Raw genomic sequence first — 18191 nt, 5'->3', positions numbered from 1 at the left:
CTCTATCCCACCCCTCTCTATCCCACCCCTCTCTATCCCACCCCTCATCCCACCTCCTCTATCCCACCCCTCTCTATCCCACCCCTCTCTATCCCACCCCTCTCTATCCCACCCCTCTCTATCCCACCTCTCTCTATCCCACCCTCTCTCTATCCCACCCCTCTCTATCCCACCCCTCTCTATCCCACCTCTCCTATCCCCACTCCTCTCTACCCACCTCTCTCTATCCCACTCCTCTCTATCCCACCTCTCTCTATCCCACTCCTCTCATCCCACCCCTCTCTATCCCACCCCTCTCTATCCCACCCCTCTCTATCCCACCCCTCTCTATCCCACCCCTCTCTATCCCACCCTCTCTATCCCACCCCTCTCTATCCCACCCCTCTCTATCCCACCCCTCTCTATCCCACCTCTCCTATCCCACCTCTCTCTATCCCACCCCTCTCTATCCCACCTCTCTCTATCCCACCCCTCTCTATCCCACCTCTCTCTATCCCACTCCTCTCTATCCCACCTCTCTCTATCCCACCCTCTCTATCCCACCTCTCTATCCCACCCCTCTCTATCCCACCCCTCTCTATCCCACCCCTCTCTATCCCACCTCTCTCTATCCCACCCCCTCTCTCATCCCACCCCTCTCTATCCCACCCCTCTCTATCCCACCCCTCTCTATCCCACCCCTCATCCCACCTCTCTCTATCCCACCTCTCTCTATCCCACCACCTCTCCATCCCACCCCTCTCTATCCCACCCCTCTCTATCCCACCTCTCTCTATCCCACCCCTCTCATCCCACCTCTCTCTATCCCACCCCTCTCTATCCCACCTCTCTCTATCCCACCCCTCTCTATCCCACCTCTCTCTATCCCACCTCTCTCTATCCCACCCCTCTCTATCCCACCCCTCTCTATCCCACCCCTCTCTATCCCACCTCTCTCTATCCCACCCCCTCTCTATCCCACCCCTCTCTATCCCACCCCTCTCTATCCCACCCCTCTCTATCCCACCCCTCTCTATCCCACCCTCTCTATCCCACCCCTCTCTATCCCACCCCTCTCTATCCCCACCCCTCCCTATCCCACCCCTCTCTATCCCACCTCTCTCTATCCCACCCCTCTCTATCCCACCCCTCTCTATCCCACCCTCTCTATCCCACCCCTCTCTATCCCACCTCTCCTATCCCACCCCTCTCTATCCCACCCCTCTCTATCCCACCTCTCTCTATCCCACCTCTCTCTATCCCACCCCTCTCTATCCCACCCCTCTCTATCCCACCCCTCTCTATCCCACCCCTCTCTATCCCACCCCTCTCTATCCCACCCCTCTCTATCCCCACCTCTCTATCCCACCCCTCTCTATCCCCACCCCTCTCTATCCCACCCCTCTCTATCCCACCCTCTCTCTATCCCACCTCTCTCTATCCCACCCCTCTCTATCCCACCTCTCTCTATCCCACCCCTCTCTATCCCACCCTCTCTCTACTCCCACCCCTCTCTCTACCCCCACCCTCTCTCTATCCCACCCTCTCTCTATCCCACCTCTCTCTATCCCACCCCTCTCTACCCCCACCCCTCTCTATCCCACCCCTCTCTATCCCACCCCTCTCTATCCCACCCCTCTCTATCCCACCCCTCTCTATCCCACCCCTCTCTATCCCCACCCCCTCTCTATCCCACCCCTCTCTATCCCACCCCTCTCTATCCCACCCCCTCTCTCATCCCACCCCTCTACTCCCACCCCACCCCTCTCTATCCCACCCCTCTCTATCCCACCCCCCTCTCTATCCCACCCCTCTCTATCCCACCCCTCTCTACCCCCACCCCTCTCTATCCCACCCCCCTCTCTATCCCCACCCCTCTCTATCCCACCCCTCTCTATCCCACCCCTCTCTATCCCACCCCTCTCTATCCCACCTCTCTCTATCCCACCCCTCTCTATCCCCACCCCTCTCTATCCCACCCCTCTCTATCCCACCCCTCTCTATCCCACCCCTCTCTATCCCACCTCTCTCTATCCCACCCCTCTCTATCCCACCTCTCTCTCTATCCCACCCTCTCTATCCCACCCCTCTCTATCCCACCCCTCTCTATCCCACCCCTCTCTATCCCACCTCCTCTCTATCCCACCCCTCTCTACCCCACCCCTCTCTATCCCACCCTCTCTATCCCACCCCTCTCTATCCCACCCCTCTCTATCCCACCTCTCTCTATCCCACCCCTCTCTATCCCACCCCTCTCTAACCCACCCCTCTCTACCCCACCCCTCTCTATCCCACCCCTCTCTATCCCACCCCTCTCTACCCCACCCCTCTCTATCCCACCTCTCTACTCCCACCCCTCTCTACCCCACCCCTCTCTATCCCACCCCCATCTCTATCCCACCCCCTCTATCCCACCCCTCTCTATCCCACCCCCCTCTCTATCCCACCCCTCCTATCCCACCCCTCTCTATCCCACCCCCCTCTCTATCCCACCCCCCTCTCTATCCCACCCCTCTCTATCCCACCCCCCTCTATCCCACCCCTCTCTATCCCACCCCTCTCTATCCCACCCCTCTCTATCCCACCCCTCTCTAACCCACCCCTCTCTATCCCACCCCTCTCTATCCCACCCCTCTCTAACCCACCCCTCTCTATCCCACCCCTCTCTATCCCACCCCTCTCTATCCCACCCCTCTCTATCCCACCCCTCTCTAACCCACCCCTCTCTATCCCACCCCCCTCTCTATCCCACCCCTCTCTATCCCACCCCTCTCTATCCCACCCCTCTCTATCCCACCCCTCTCTAACCCACCCCTCTCTATCCCACCCTCTCTCTATCCCACCTCTCTCTATCCCACCCCTCTCTATCCCACCCCTCTCTATCCCACCCCTCTCTACCCCCACCCCTCTCTATCCCACCCCTCTCTATCCCACCCCTCTCTATCCCACCCCTCTCTATCCCACCCTCTCTATCCCACCCCTCTCTATCCCACCCCTCTCATCCCACCCCCTCTATCCCACCCCCTCTCTATCCCACCCCCTCTCTACTCCCACCCCTCTCTATCCCACCCCTCTCTATCCCACCCCTCTCTATCCCACCCCTCTCTAACCCACCCCTCTCTATCCCACCCCTCTCTATCCCACCCCTCTCTATCCCACCCCTCTCTATCCCCACCCCTCTCTATCCCACCCCTCTCTATCCCACCCCTCTCTATCCCACCCCTCTCTATCCCACCCCTCTCTATCCCACCCCTCTCTATCCCACCCCTCTCTAACCCACCCCTCTCTATCCCACCCCCCTCTCTATCCCACCCCTCTCTATCCCACCCCTCTCTATCCCACCCCTCTCCATCCCACCCCTCTCTAACCCACCCCTCTCTATCCCCACCCCCCTCTCTATCCCACCCCTCTCTAACCCACCCCTCTCTAACCCACCCCTCTCTAACCCACCCCTCTCTATCCCACCCCTCTCTATCCCACCCCTCTCTAACCCACCCCTCTCTATCCCACCCCTCTCTATCCCACCCCTCTCTATCCCACCTCTCTCTATCCCACCCCTCTCTATCCCCACCCCTCTCTATCCCACCCCTCTCTAACCCACCCCTCTCTAACCCACCCCTCTCTATCCCACCCCCTCTCTATCCCACCCCTCTCTATCCCACCCCTCTCTATCCCACCCCTCTCTATCCCACCCCTCTCTATCCCACCCCTCTCTAACCCCACCCCTCTCTATCCCACCCCTCTCTATCCCACCCCTCTCTATCCCACCCCCCTCTCTATCCCACCCCCCTCTCTATCCCACCCCTCTCTAACCCACCCCTCTCTATCCCACCCCTCTCTACCCACCCCTCTCTAACCCACCCCTCTCTATCCCACCCCTCTCTATCCCACCCCTCTCTATCCCACCCCTCTCCATCCCACCCCTCTCTATCCCCACCCCTCTCTATCCCACCCCTCTCTAACCCACCCCTCTCTATCCCACCCCTCTCTATCCCACCCCTCTCAACCCACCCCTCTCATCCCACCCCTCTCTATCCCACCCCTCTCTAACCCACCCCTCTCTATCCCACCTCTCTCTATCCCACCCCCTCTCTATCCCACCCCCCTCTCTATCCCACCCCCTCTCTATCCCACCCCTCTCTAACCCACCCCCTCTCTATCCCACCCCTCTCATCCCACCCCTCTCTATCCCACCCCTCTCTATCCCACCCCTCTCTATCCCACCCCCTCTCTAACCCACCCCTCTCTATCCCACCCCTCTCTATCCCACCCCTCTCTATCCCACCCCTCTCTATCCCACCCCTCTCTATCCCACCCCCTCTCTATCCCCACCCCTCTCTCTATCCCACCCCCCTCTCTATCCCACCCCTCTCTAACCCACCCCTCTCTAACCCACCCCTCTCTAACCCACTCCTCTCTCTACCCTCCCTTTCCCCTTCATCACCCAACTCCCCCTTCTCTCCTGAATGTGTTCTGTATCCATGAAGCTCAGTCCACTTCACAGAGACAGCAGGAGGAAATGGGATTCTAACACAGATGTGTGTGTGTTCTTGTGCCAGTGTGTGTGTGTGTGTGTGTGTGTGTGTATGTGTGTGTGTGTGTGTGTGTGTGTGTGTGTGTGTGTGTGTGTGTGTGTGTGTGTGTGTGTGTGTGTGTGTGTGTGTGTGTGTGTATGTGTGTGTTTGTGTTTTAGGTAGAGTGCAGAAGTAAAATATTGAATCGTGGAGTCTTTTCACAGTGTTCAGTCAACATCATCAGTTTCCTGACAACCCACAGGCTGCAGTTAACATACTGCTTCTTAACACAGACAAAGCGAGGAAAGTAGTTTTGTTACGCTGTGCCTTTGGCAGTAAAGGGCACATTTCTAACCTGAAAACAATTACAAAGCAGGAACTGTTTCTTAACTGGAGACATATTCCCTCAAGTCAATACTTGTGTTATTGGCAGACTGTGTGATGGTAGGATGCCCCCCATCCCTCTCTCTATGTCTCTCTCTCCCCCATCCCTCTCTCTCTGTCTCTCTCTCCCCCATCCCTCTCTCTCTGTCTCTCTCTCCCCCATCCCTCTCTCTCTGTCTCTCTCTCCCCCATCCCTCTCTCTCTGTCTCTCTCTCCCCTATCCCTCTCTCTCTGTCTCTCTCTCCCCTATCCCTCTCTCTCTGTCTCTCTCTCCCCTATCCCTCTCTCTATGTCTCTCTCTCCCCTATCCCTCTCTCTCTGTCTCTCTCTCCCCCATCCCTCTCTCTCTGTCTCTCTCTCCCCCATCCCTCTCTCTCTGTCTCTCTCTCCCCCATCCCTCTCTCTCTGTCTCTCTCTCCCCCATCCCTCTCTCTCTGTCTCTCTCTCCCCTATCCCTCTCTCTCTGTCTCTCTCTCCCCCTATCCCTCTCTCTCTGTCTCTCTCTCCCCTATCCCTCTCTCTCTGTCTCTCTCTCTCCCCTCATCTCTCTCTCTCTGTCTGTCTCTCTCTCCCCATCTCTCTCTCTCTGTCTCTCTCGCTCTCTTCCCCATCCCTCTGTCTCTCTCTCTCTCTCTTCCCCCATCCCTCTCTCTCTGTCTCTCTCTCCCCCATCTCTCTCTCTCTGTCTGTCTCTCTCTCCCCATCTCTCTCTCTCTGTCTCTCTCTCTCTTCCCCCATCCCTCTCTGTCTCTCTCGCTCTCTTCCCCATCCCTCTGTCTCTCTCTCTCTCTCTTCCCCATCCCTCTCTCTCTCTCTCTTCCCCCATCCCTCTCTCTCTCTCTCCCATCCCTCTCTCTCTCTCTCTCTCTCTCTGTCTCTCTCTCTCTGTCTCTCTCTCTCTCTTCCCCATCTCTCTCTCTCTCTCTCTCCCCCATCCCTCTCTCTCTGTCTCTCTCTCCCCCATCCCTCTCTCTCTGTCTCTCTCTCCCCCATCTCTCTCTCTCTGTCTGTCTCTCTCTCCCCCATCTCTCTCTCTCTGTCTCTCTCTCTCTTCCCCCATCCCTCTCTCTCTCTCTCTCTCCCCATCTCTCTCTCTCTCTCTCTCTCTCTCCCATCCTCTCTCTCTCTCCTCTCTTTCTGTCTCTCTCTCTCTTCCCCCATCTCTCTCTCTCTCTCTCTCCCCCATCCCTCTCTCTCTGTCTCTCTCTTCCCCATCCCTCTCTCTCTGTCTCTCTCTCTCTTCCCCCATCTCTCTCTCTCTCTCTCTCTCTCCCATCCCTCTCTCTCTCTCTTTCTGTCTCTCTCTCTCTTCCCCCATCTCTCTCTCTCTCTCTCTTCCCCATCCCTCTCTCTCTTCCCAATCTCTCTCCCTCTCTCACTTCCCCATCTCTCTCCCTCTCTCACTTCCCCATCTCCCTCTGTCTCTCTGTCTCTCTCTCGCTCCCTCCCCCATCCCTCTCTCTCTCTGTCTCTCTCTCTCGCTCCCTCCCCCATCCCTCTCTCTCTCTGTCTCTCTCTCTCGCTCTCTTCCCCATCCCTCTGTCTCGCTGTCTCTCTTTCGCTCTCTCCCCCTTCTCTCTCTCTCTCTCCCCATCTCTCTCTCTGTCTCTCTCTCTCCCCCCTCTCTGTCTCTCTCTCTGTCTCTCTCTCTCTCTCTCCCTCCCTCTCTGTGTGATGTGTTTGTGTAGTTGATGTATTTTAAACTCACCTCTCATCCCGTGCCATCCTGGCCTCTTCCATTTTGTCCACATAGTCTCGACTGTGTTTGTTCCTCTCCTCTCTCTCTATCCTCTGCAGTCTTTCCTCTCTCTCTGCACGACGTCTCTCTCTCTCTCTCGGCCGACAGAGACTCCTGATGCTGTCTGTAGGAGGAGGAGAGGAGACCACCCAGAGGAGACCTGAGGGGGGACAGAGAGACATGGAGGGATATAGAGCAACAGAGAGAGAGAGAGAGAGAGAGAGAGAGAGAGGGGGAGAAAGAGTAAAAGAGAGAGAATAAGAGAGAGAGAAAGAGGGGAAAAGACAGGGAGAGACAGGAAAAGAACGGGAGAGACAGGAGGAGACAGGAGGAGACAGGAGGAGACAGGAGGAGACAGGGAGAGACAGGAGGAGACAGGGAATGACAGGAGGAGACAGGAGGAGACAGGGAGAGACAGGGAGAGACAGGAGGAGACAGGAGGAGACAGGGAGAGACAGGAGGAGACAGGGAGAGACAGGAGGAGACAGGGAGAGACAGGAGGAGACAGGAGGAGACAGGGAGAGACAGTAGGAGATAGGGATAGACAGGAGGAGACAGGGAGAGACAGGAGGAGACAGGGTGAGACAGGAGGAGACAGGGAGAGACAGGAGGAGACAGGAGGAGACAGGGAGAGACAGTAGGAGATAGGGATAGACAGGAGGAGACAGGGAGAGACAGGAGGAGACAGGGTGAGACAGGAGGAGACAGGGAGAGACAGGAGGAGACAGGAGGAGACAGGGAGAGACAGGAGGAGACAGGAGGAGACAGGAGGAGACAAGAGGAGACAGGGAGAGACAGGAGGAGACAGGAAGAGACAGGGAGAGACAGGGAGAGACAGGAGGAGACAGGAAGCGGCAGGGAGAGACAGGAAGTGACAGGTTTTTAATAGAGCCCAGGTAAAGTTAAAACATAACACTTAACTATGTGTGTGTGTGTGTGTGTGTGTGTGTGTGTGTGTGTGTGTGTGTGTGTGTGTGTGTGTGTGTGTGTGTGTGTGTGTGTGTGTGTGTGTGTGTGTGTGTGCGTGTGTGCGTGTGTGTGTGTGTGTGTGTCTGTGTCTGTGTGTGTGTGTGTGTGCGTGTGCGCGTGTGCGCGTGTGCGTGTGCGTGTGCGTGTGCGTGTGTGTGTGTGTCTGTGTGCGTGTGTGCGTGTGTGCGTGTGTGCGTGTGTGCGTGTGTGCGTGTGTGCGTGTGCGTGAACTGTGCTCGCTCACTTATTTGCTGGCGTGACGGGAGTACTTTGAGCTCCAGTTCTGTGGAGAGCGAGAGAGAGAGAGAGAGAGAGAGACAGAGTGAGTGATACTGAGGGAGAACTAAAAATATCCCACCACTGTTCCCTTATAGAAGAGGTTGAGAAAACCAACATGAGCCCCTGCTAGCTAGCACCCTGTTTAGACTTAATAGGTGATCGATTAGAAACCTTTACAACTAGACAGCTGTAGCCTACTATAGGTGAGACGTGTGCTTGTCCCCCTGCTAGCTAGCACCCTGTTAGATAGACGTAATAGCATGTTTGATACCATTAGTAGCCTACACGTTTGAACCTAAACACAAACTAAACACAAGCCCCTGTCTACTGTGGCTAATAACAGTGGCTGAATTGAGAAGATAGAATCACCTTAGTTAGCAGAATTAGCCTATACCCCTGATAGTTTATAGTAGGCATTTCTAGCTAACGGTAGGCTAATTCATGTTAGCTAACGGCAGTAGATGAGAAGAACGGAGCACGACCCCTTAGCTACGTAACAGCATCACAAACTAGTGCAGAGACATGGAGATGAAAAGCAAGACCTGTTATAACTGTTAGACGTGTTATAACTGTTAGACCTGTTATTCCTGTTATACCTGTTATAACTGTTATACCTGTTATTCCTGTTAGACCTGTTATAACTGTTATACCTGTTATTCCTGTTAGACCTGTTAGACAGCTGTTATAACTGTTAGACCTGTTATAACTGTTAGACCTGTTATTCCTGTTATAACTGTTATACATGTTATTCCTGTTATACCTGTTATTCCTGTTATACCTGTTAGACATGTTATAACTGTTAGACCTGTTATTCCTGTTAGACCTGTTATAACTGTTATTCCTGTTAGACCTGTTATTCCTGTTATAACTGTTATACTTGTTTTTCCTGTTATTCCTGTTAGACATGTTATAACTGTTATACCTGTTATAACTGTTAGACCTGTTATTCCTGTTAGACCTGTTATAACTGTTATACCTGTTATAACTGTTATACCTGTTATTCCTGTTATACCTGTTATTCCTGTTATTCCTGTTATACCTGTTATAACTGTTATACCTGTTATACCTGTTATAACTGTTATACCTGTTATAACTGTTATAGCTGTTATATATGTTATACCTGTTATACCTGTTATACCTGTTATAACTGTTATACTTGTTATTCCTGTTATACCTGTTATAACTGTTATACCTGTTATACCTGTTATACTTGTTATTCCTGTTATACCTGTTATAACTGTTATACCTGTTATACCTGTTATAACTGTTATACCTGTTATAACTGTTATAGCTGTTATATATGTTATACCTGTTATACCTGTTATACCTGTTATAACTGTTATACCTGTTATAACTGTTATACCTGTTATACCTGTTATAACTGTTATACCTGTTATAACTGTTATACCTGTTATAACTGTTATAGCTGTTATATATGTTATACCTGTTATACCTGTTATACCTGTTATAACTGTTATACTTGTTATTCCTGTTATACCTGTTATAACTGTTATTCCTGTTATACCTGTTATACTTGTTATTCCTGTTATACCTGTTATACCTGTTATTCCTGTTATACCTGTTATACCTGTTATTCCTGTTATACCTGTTATAGCTGTTATATACTGTTATACCTGTTATACCTGTTATACCTGTTATAACTGTTATACCTGTTATAACTGTTATACCTGTTATAACTGTTAGACCTGTTATTCCTGTTAGACCTGTTATAACTGTTATACCTGTTATAACTGTTATACCTGTTATTCCTGTTATACTTGTTATTCCTGTTAGACCTGTTATAACTGTTATACTTGTTATTCCTGTTATACCTGTTATAACTGTTATACTTGTTTTTCCTGTTATTCCTGTTAGACCTGTTATAACTGTTATACCTGTTATAACTGTTATACTTGTTATTCCTGTTAGACCTGTTATACTTGTTATTCCTGTTATACCTGTTATTCCTGTTATACCTGTTATACCTGTTATACTTGTTATTCCTGTTATAACTGTTATACTTGTTATTCCTGTTATACCTGTTATAACTGTTATACCTGTTATACCTGTTATAACTGTTATACCTGTTATAACTGTTATAGCTGTTATATATGTTATACCTGTTATACCTGTTATACCTGTTATAACTGTTATACCTGTTATAACTGTTATACCTGTTATAACTGTTATTCCTGTTATACTTGTTATTCCTGTTAGACCTGTTATAACTGTTATACTTGTTATTCCTGTTATACTTGTTATTCCTGTTAGACCTGTTATAACTGTTATACTTGTTATTCCTGTTATACCTGTTATTCCTGTTATAACTGTTATACTTGTTATTCCTGTTAGACCTGTTATAACTGTTATACTTGTTATTCCTGTTATACTTGTTATTCCTGTTAGACCTGTTATAACTGTTATACTTGTTATTCCTGTTATACCTGTTATTCCTGTTATAACTGTTATACCTGTTATACCTGTTATACCTGTTATACTTGTTATTCCTGTTATACCTGTTATACTTGTTTTTCCTGTTATTCCTGTTAGACCTGTTATAACTGTTATACCTGTTATAACTGTTATACTTGTTATTCCTGTTAGACCTGTTATAACTGTTATACCTGTTATTCCTGTTAGACCTGTTATAACTGTTATACCTGTTATAACTGTTATACTTGTTATTCCTGTTAGACCTGTTATAACTGTTATACCTGTTATTCCTGTTATACCTGTTATAACTGTTATACTTGTTATTCCTGTTATTCCTGTTATACCTGTTATAACTGTTATAGCTGTTATATATGTTATACCTGTTATAACTGTTATACCTGTTATACCTGTTGTACTTGTTATTCCTGTTATACCTGTTATAACTGTTATACTTGTTATTCCTGTTATACCTGTTATACCTGTTATACCTGTTATACCTGTTGTACTTGTTATTCCTGTTATACCTGTTATACCTGTTATAACTGTTATACTTGTTATTCCTGTTATACCTGTTATACCTGTTATACCTGTTATACCTGTTGTACTTGTTATTCCTGTTATACCTGTTATACCTGTTATACCTGTTATACCTGTTGTACTTGTTATTCCTGTTATACCTGTTATACCTGTTATAACTGTTATACTTGTTATTCCTGTTATAACTGTTAGACCTGTTATACTTGTTATTCCTGTTATACCTGTTATAACTGTTATACCTGTTATAACTGCTATACCTGTTATAACTGTTATACCTGTTATTCCTGTTAGACCTGTTATAGCTGTTATACCTGTTATATATGTTATACCTGTTATACCTGTTATAACTGTTATACCTGTTATACCTGTTATAACTGTTATATATGTTATAACTGTTATACTTGTTATTCCTGTTATACCTGTTATAACTGTTATACTTGTTATTCCTGTTATAACTGTTATACTTGTTATACTTGTTATTCCTGTTATAGCTGTTATAACTGTTATACTTGTTATTCCTGTTATACCTGTTATAACTGTTATACTTGTTATTCCTGTTATAACTGTTATACTTGTTATTCCTGTTATAACTGTTATAACTGTTATAACTGTTATACTTGTTATTCCTGTTATAGCTGTTATAACTGTTATACTTGTTATTCCTGTTATACCTGTTATAACTGTTATACTTGTTATTCCTGTTATAACTGTTATACTTGTTATTCCTGTTATAACTGTTATACCTGTTATACTTGTTATTCCTGTTATACCTGTTATAACTGTTATACCTGTTATAACTGCTATACCTGTTATAACTGTTATACCTGTTATTCCTGTTAGACCTGTTATAGCTGTTATACCTGTTATATATGTTATACCTGTTATACCTGTTATAACTGTTATACCTGTTATACCTGTTATAACTGTTATATATGTTATAACTGTTATACTTGTTATTCCTGTTATACCTGTTATAACTGTTATACTTGTTATTCCTGTTATAACTGTTATACTTGTTATACTTGTTATTCCTGTTATAGCTGTTATAACTGTTATACTTGTTATTCCTGTTATACCTGTTATAACTGTTATACTTGTTATTCCTGTTATAACTGTTATACTTGTTATTCCTGTTATAACTGTTATAACTGTTATAACTGTTATACTTGTTATTCCTGTTATAGCTGTTATAACTGTTATACTTGTTATTCCTGTTATACCTGTTATAACTGTTATACTTGTTATTCCTGTTATAACTGTTATACTTGTTATTCCTGTTATAACTGTTATACTTGTTATTCCTGTTATAACTGTTATTCCTGTTATTCCTGTTATAACTGTTATACTTGTTATTCCTGTTATAGCTGTTATAACTGTTATACTTGTTATTCCTGTTATACCTGGTATACCTGTTATAACTGTTATACTTGTTATTCCTGTTATAACTGTTATACTTGTTATTCCTGTTATACCTGTTATAACTGTAATACTTGTTATTCCTGTTATAGCTGTTATAACTGTTATACCTGTTATAACTGTTATACTTGTTATTCCTGTTATAGCTGTTATAACTGTTATACTTGTTATTCCTGGTATACCTGTTACAACTGTTAGATCTGTTACCTAAAGGAAATGATAAAGTACATAAAAGAACATAGTTATTAAATACAACAGTAGTACTGCTGGTCAACTAGAAGAAGTGGAGACAGTGGAAGAGGGGGGAGAGATCATGTCTTTTAGGCAGGCAGAGGTAAAGGTGACAGGAGACCTGAAGAGGTGAACGGTAGTAGAGAGAGTCGTAGTGCAGTGGTACAAGAGAAAGTCACCCACTGGCTGTGTCAGTTTGGTGGTGAGGCTTTCTAACATAGCAGAAAACGGGGAGGCTTTTAAACACAGAGTAGCAGAAGAAGAAAGGGTGAAAGGAAGTAAGACTTAAAGTGGCATAAGTAGGACCAAGTGAAAGCTTGTTGGCAGTGAGGCTTCTAGACGCAGTGACAGAAGGAAGACTGGAAGCAGTGAAAGACTCCATAAAGTAGCAGAGAAACAGGAAGTAACAGAATTCAAACAGCTGGCAATCAGTGAGGAAGAATCTCTGAGGAATTTGGGGAAATGTAGTCCTTTGCGCCTTCTAACCTGGCAGCAGCAGCAGAGTCCACTTCCTGTTTAGTTGTGGGTGGTATCGGTTCCTCATCGAAGTCGTAGGAGAAGAGATGGAAGGGAGAGTGGGGGAGGTAGGGCATGCGCTCAGGGGAGGGACGGTTCATACCCCGCGTGGTAACTTCATTGGTAGCAGGGATGGTGACAGTGGACTTACGCCTAGCGAGGAGAGCTGTCAGCTGAGAGGGCTGGGCCAAGGGAGAGGTGGGGGAGGAGATCAGAGGGGGAGGCGGAGACCGGGTAACCAGTGGGGACGGCAGAGAGACAGGAAGAGGAGGAGGAGGAGGAGGAGGAGTCAGGGTAACCAGTGGGGACGGCAGAGAGACAGGAGGAGGAGGAGGAGGAGGAGGAGGAGTCAGGGTAACCAGTGGGGACGGCAGAGAGACAGGAGGAGGAGGAGGAGGATGAGGAGGAGTCAGGGTAACCAGTGGGGACGGCAGAGAGACAGGAGGAGGAGGAGGAGGAGGAGGAGGAGTCAGGGTAACCAGTGGGGACGGCACAGAGACAGGATGAGGAGGAGGAGGAGGAGGAGTCAGGGTAACCAGTGGGGACGGCACAGAGACAGGATGAGGAGGAGGAGGAGGAGGAGTCAGGGTAACCAGTGGGGACGGCAGAGAGACAGGAGGAGGAGGAGTCAGGGTAACCAGTGGGGACGGCAGAGAGACAGGATGAGGAGGAGTCAGGGTAACCAGTGGGGACGGCAGAGAGACAGGAGGAGGATGGCTCTTCTTCCTCTTCTCTTCCTGTTCTCTCTCTTTATTTTCTTTCTCTTTTCTCAAAGTGATGCAGATGGAGGAAGTGATGGAGTTGGTTCTGTGAACGCTGGCTGACTGGTTCTGTGTCGATTTTCTGGGAACAGAAGGATGGATGGAGGAGAGGAGTGGGTGAATGTGTAAAAATAGAGAGTTGTCATTCTCATCACAAATAACATGGCAGATGATCTTAAGGTTCGATGGAGACATGAGAGGAAGAGGCAGGATCCTACATTCTTCTAGAACTTGGGGATTCGTCTATGAGTTAGAGTTGTGGAACTAACTAGGACTTTAGGGTTATATTTACGGGAAACGTGGCCCATCAGAAGCCTCTAGGCCAGAAAAACAAGAGCGCACGCGTAGCAGAGGAGGAAGTTCAGTTGTTTAACTAGGTAAGTCAGTTAAGAACAAATTCTTATTTATAATGACGGCCTACCGGGGAATAATGGGTTAACTGCCTTGTTCAGGGGGCAGAACGACAGATTTTTACCTTGTTATAGGTGTTATAGTGTGTACTACAGTACCTAGGAGGTATTATAGTGTGTACTACAGTACCTAGGAGGTGTTATAGTGTGTACTACAGTACCTAGGAGGTATTATAGTGTGTACTACAGTACCTAGGAGGTGTTATAGTGTGTACTACAGTACCTAGGAAGTATTATAGTGTGTACTACAGTACCTAGGAGGTATTATAGTGTGTACTACAGTACCTAGGCGGTGTTATAATGTGTATTACAGTACCTAGGAAGTGTTATAGTGTGTACTACAGTACTACAGTACCTAGGAGGTATTATAGTGTGTACTACAGTACCTAGGAAGTATTATAGTGTGTACTACAGTACTACAGTACCTAGGAAGTGTTATAGTGTGTACTACAGTACCTAGGAGGTGTTATAGTGTGTACTACAGTACTACAGTACCTAGGAAGTGTTATAGTGTGTACTACAGTACTACAGTACCTAGGAAGTATTATAGTGTGTATTACAGTATCTAGGAGGTATTATAGTGTGTACTACAGTACCTAGGAGGTGTTATAGTGTGTATTACAGTACCTAGGAGGTGTTATAGTGTGTATTACAGTACCTAGGAGGTGTTATAGTGTGTACTACAGTACTACAGTACCTAGGAGGTATTATAGTGTGTACTACAGTACCTAGGAGGTATTATAGTGTGTACTACAGTACTACAGTACCTAGGAGGTGTTATAGTGTGTACTACAGTATTACAGTACCTAGGAGGTGTTATAGTGTGTACTACAGTACCTAGGAGGTATTATAGTGTGTACTACAGTACCTAGGAGGTATTATAGTGTGTATTACAGTACCTAGGAGGTGTTATAGTGTGTACTACAGTACCTAGGAGGTATTATAGTGTGTACTACAGTACCTAGGAGGTGTTATAGTGTGTATTACAGTACCTAGGAGGTGTTATAGTGTGTACTACAGTACCTAGGAGGTATTATAGTGTGTATTACAGTACCTAGGAGGTGTTATAGTGTGTATTACAGTACCTAGGAGGTGTTATAGTGTGTACTACAGTACCTAGGAGGTATTATAGTGTGTACTACAGTACCTAGGAAGTGTTATAGTGTGTACTACAGTACCTAGGAGGTGTTATAGTGTGTACTACAGTACCTAGGAAGTATTATAGTGTGTACTACAGTACCTAGGAGGTGTTATAGTGTGTACTACAGTACCTAGGAAGTATTATAGTGTGTACTACAGTACCTAGGAGGTGTTATAGTGTGTACTACAGTACCTAGGAGGTGTTATAGTGTGTACTACAGTACCTAGGAGGTGTTATAGTGTGTACTACAGTACTACAGTACCTAGGAGGTGTTATAGTGTGTACTACAGTATTACAGTACCTAGGAGATGTTATAGTGTGTACTACAGTACCTAGGAGGTGTTATAGTGTGTACTACAGTACCTAGGAGGTGTTATAGTGTGTACTACAGTACTACAGTACCTAGGAGGTGTTATAGTGTGTACTACAGTATTACAGTACCTAGGAGGTGTTATAGTGTGTATTACAGTATCTAGGAGGTATTATAGTGTGTACTACAGTACCTAGGAGGTGTTATAGTGTGTATTACAGTACCTAGGAGGTGTTATAGTGTGTATTACAGTACTACAGTACCTAGGAAGTGTTATAGTGTATTATAGTACCTAGGAAGTATTATAGTGTATTATAGTACCTAGGAAGTGTTATAGTGTGTACTACAGTACCTAGGAAGTGTTATAGTGTGTACTACAGTACCTAGGAGGTGTTATAGTGTGTACTACAGTACTACAGTACCTAGGAGGTGTTATAGTGTGTACTACAGTACCTAGGAGGTGTTATAGTGTGTACTACAGTACCTAGGAAGTGTTATAGTGTGTACTACAGTACCTAGGAGGTGTTATAGTGTGTACTACAGTACCTAGGAAGTATTATAGTGTGTACTACAGTATCTAGGAGGTGTTATAGTGTGTACTACAGTACCTAGGAGGTATTATAGTGTGTACTACAGTATCTAGGAGGTGTTATAGTGTGTACTACAGTACCTAGGAGGTGTTATAGTGTGTACTACAGTACCTAGGAAGTATTATAGTGTGTACTACAGTACCTAGGAGGTATTATAGTGTGTACTACAGTACCTAGGCGGTGTTATAATGTGTATTACAGTACCTAGGAAGTGTTATAGTGTGTACTACAGTACTACAGTACCTAGGAGGTATTATAGTGTGTACTACAGTACCTAGGAAGTATTATAGTGTGTACTACAGTACTACAGTACCTAGGAAGTGTTATAGTGTGTACTACAGTACCTAGGAGGTGTTATAGTGTGTACTACAGTACTACAGTACCTAGGAAGTGTTATAGTGTGTACTACAGTACTACAGTACCTAGGAAGTATTATAGTGTGTATTACAGTATCTAGGAGGTATTATAGTGTGTACTACAGTACCTAGGAGGTGTTATAGTGTGTATTACAGTACCTAGGAGGTGTTATAGTGTGTATTACAGTACCTAGGAGGTGTTATAGTGTGTACTACAGTACTACAGTACCTAGGAGGTATTATAGTGTGTACTACAGTACCTAGGAGGTATTATAGTGTGTACTACAGTACTACAGTACCTAGGAGGTGTTATAGTGTGTACTACAGTATTACAGTACCTAGGAGGTGTTATAGTGTGTACTACAGTACCTAGGAGGTATTATAGTGTGTACTACAGTACCTAGGAGGTATTATAGTGTGTATTACAGTACCTAGGAGGTGTTATAGTGTGTACTACAGTACCTAGGAGGTATTATAGTGTGTACTACAGTACCTAGGAGGTGTTATAGTGTGTATTACAGTACCTAGGAGGTGTTATAGTGTGTACTACAGTACCTAGGAGGTATTATAGTGTGTATTACAGTACCTAGGAGGTGTTATAGTGTGTATTACAGTACCTAGGAGGTGTTATAGTGTGTACTACAGTACCTAGGAGGTATTATAGTGTGTACTACAGTACCTAGGAAGTGTTATAGTGTGTACTACAGTACCTAGGAGGTGTTATAGTGTGTACTACAGTACCTAGGAAGTATTATAGTGTGTACTACAGTACCTAGGAGGTGTTATAGTGTGTACTACAGTACCTAGGAAGTATTATAGTGTGTACTACAGTACCTAGGAGGTGTTATAGTGTGTACTACAGTACCTAGGAGGTGTTATAGTGTGTACTACAGTACCTAGGAGGTGTTATAGTGTGTACTACAGTACTACAGTACCTAGGAGGTGTTATAGTGTGTACTACAGTATTACAGTACCTAGGAGATGTTATAGTGTGTACTACAGTACCTAGGAGGTGTTATAGTGTGTACTACAGTACCTAGGAGGTGTTATAGTGTGTACTACAGTACTACAGTACCTAGGAGGTGTTATAGTGTGTACTACAGTATTACAGTACCTAGGAGGTGTTATAGTGTGTATTACAGTATCTAGGAGGTATTATAGTGTGTACTACAGTACCTAGGAGGTGTTATAGTGTGTATTACAGTACCTAGGAGGTGTTATAGTGTGTATTACAGTACCTAGGAGGTGTTATAGTGTGTACTACAGTACTACAGTACCTAGGAGGTATTATAGTGTGTACTACAGTACCTAGGAGGTATTATAGTGTGTACTACAGTACTACAGTACCTAGGAGGTGTTATAGTGTGTACTACAGTATTACAGTACCTAGGAGGTGTTATAGTGTGTACTACAGTACCTAGGAGGTATTATAGTGTGTACTACAGTACCTAGGAGGTATTATAGTGTGTATTACAGTACCTAGGAGGTGTTATAGTGTGTACTACAGTACCTAGGAGGTATTATAGTGTGTACTACAGTACCTAGGAGGTGTTATAGTGTGTATTACAGTACCTAGGAGGTGTTATAGTGTGTACTACAGTACCTAGGAAGTATTATAGTGTGTACT

General features: G+C 46.0%; 1 protein-coding gene across 1 annotated transcript in view; it reads right to left on the bottom strand.

Moving 5' to 3' along the window:
* Positions 1-18191, bottom strand: part of LOC106570731 (FH1/FH2 domain-containing protein 3) — a 189568-nt gene that overhangs the window by 46009 nt on the left and 125368 nt on the right. The window contains exons 11-13 of the mRNA XM_082970279.1: positions 12967-13839; positions 7833-7867; positions 6586-6775 (exon numbers count right to left, since the gene is read on the bottom strand). Of these exons, the coding sequence (XP_082826405.1) occupies positions 6586-6775; positions 7833-7867; positions 12967-13839 (1098 nt within the window). The remainder of the gene's footprint in view (positions 1-6585; positions 6776-7832; positions 7868-12966; positions 13840-18191) is intronic.

The sequence above is a fragment of the Salmo salar genome, chromosome 27 (genome assembly GCF_965601325.2).
Source record: "Salmo salar chromosome 27, fSalSal1, whole genome shotgun sequence".
Lineage (NCBI taxonomy): Eukaryota > Metazoa > Chordata > Actinopteri > Salmoniformes > Salmonidae > Salmo > Salmo salar.
This window is presented reverse-complemented; position numbering and strand designations above follow the sequence as displayed.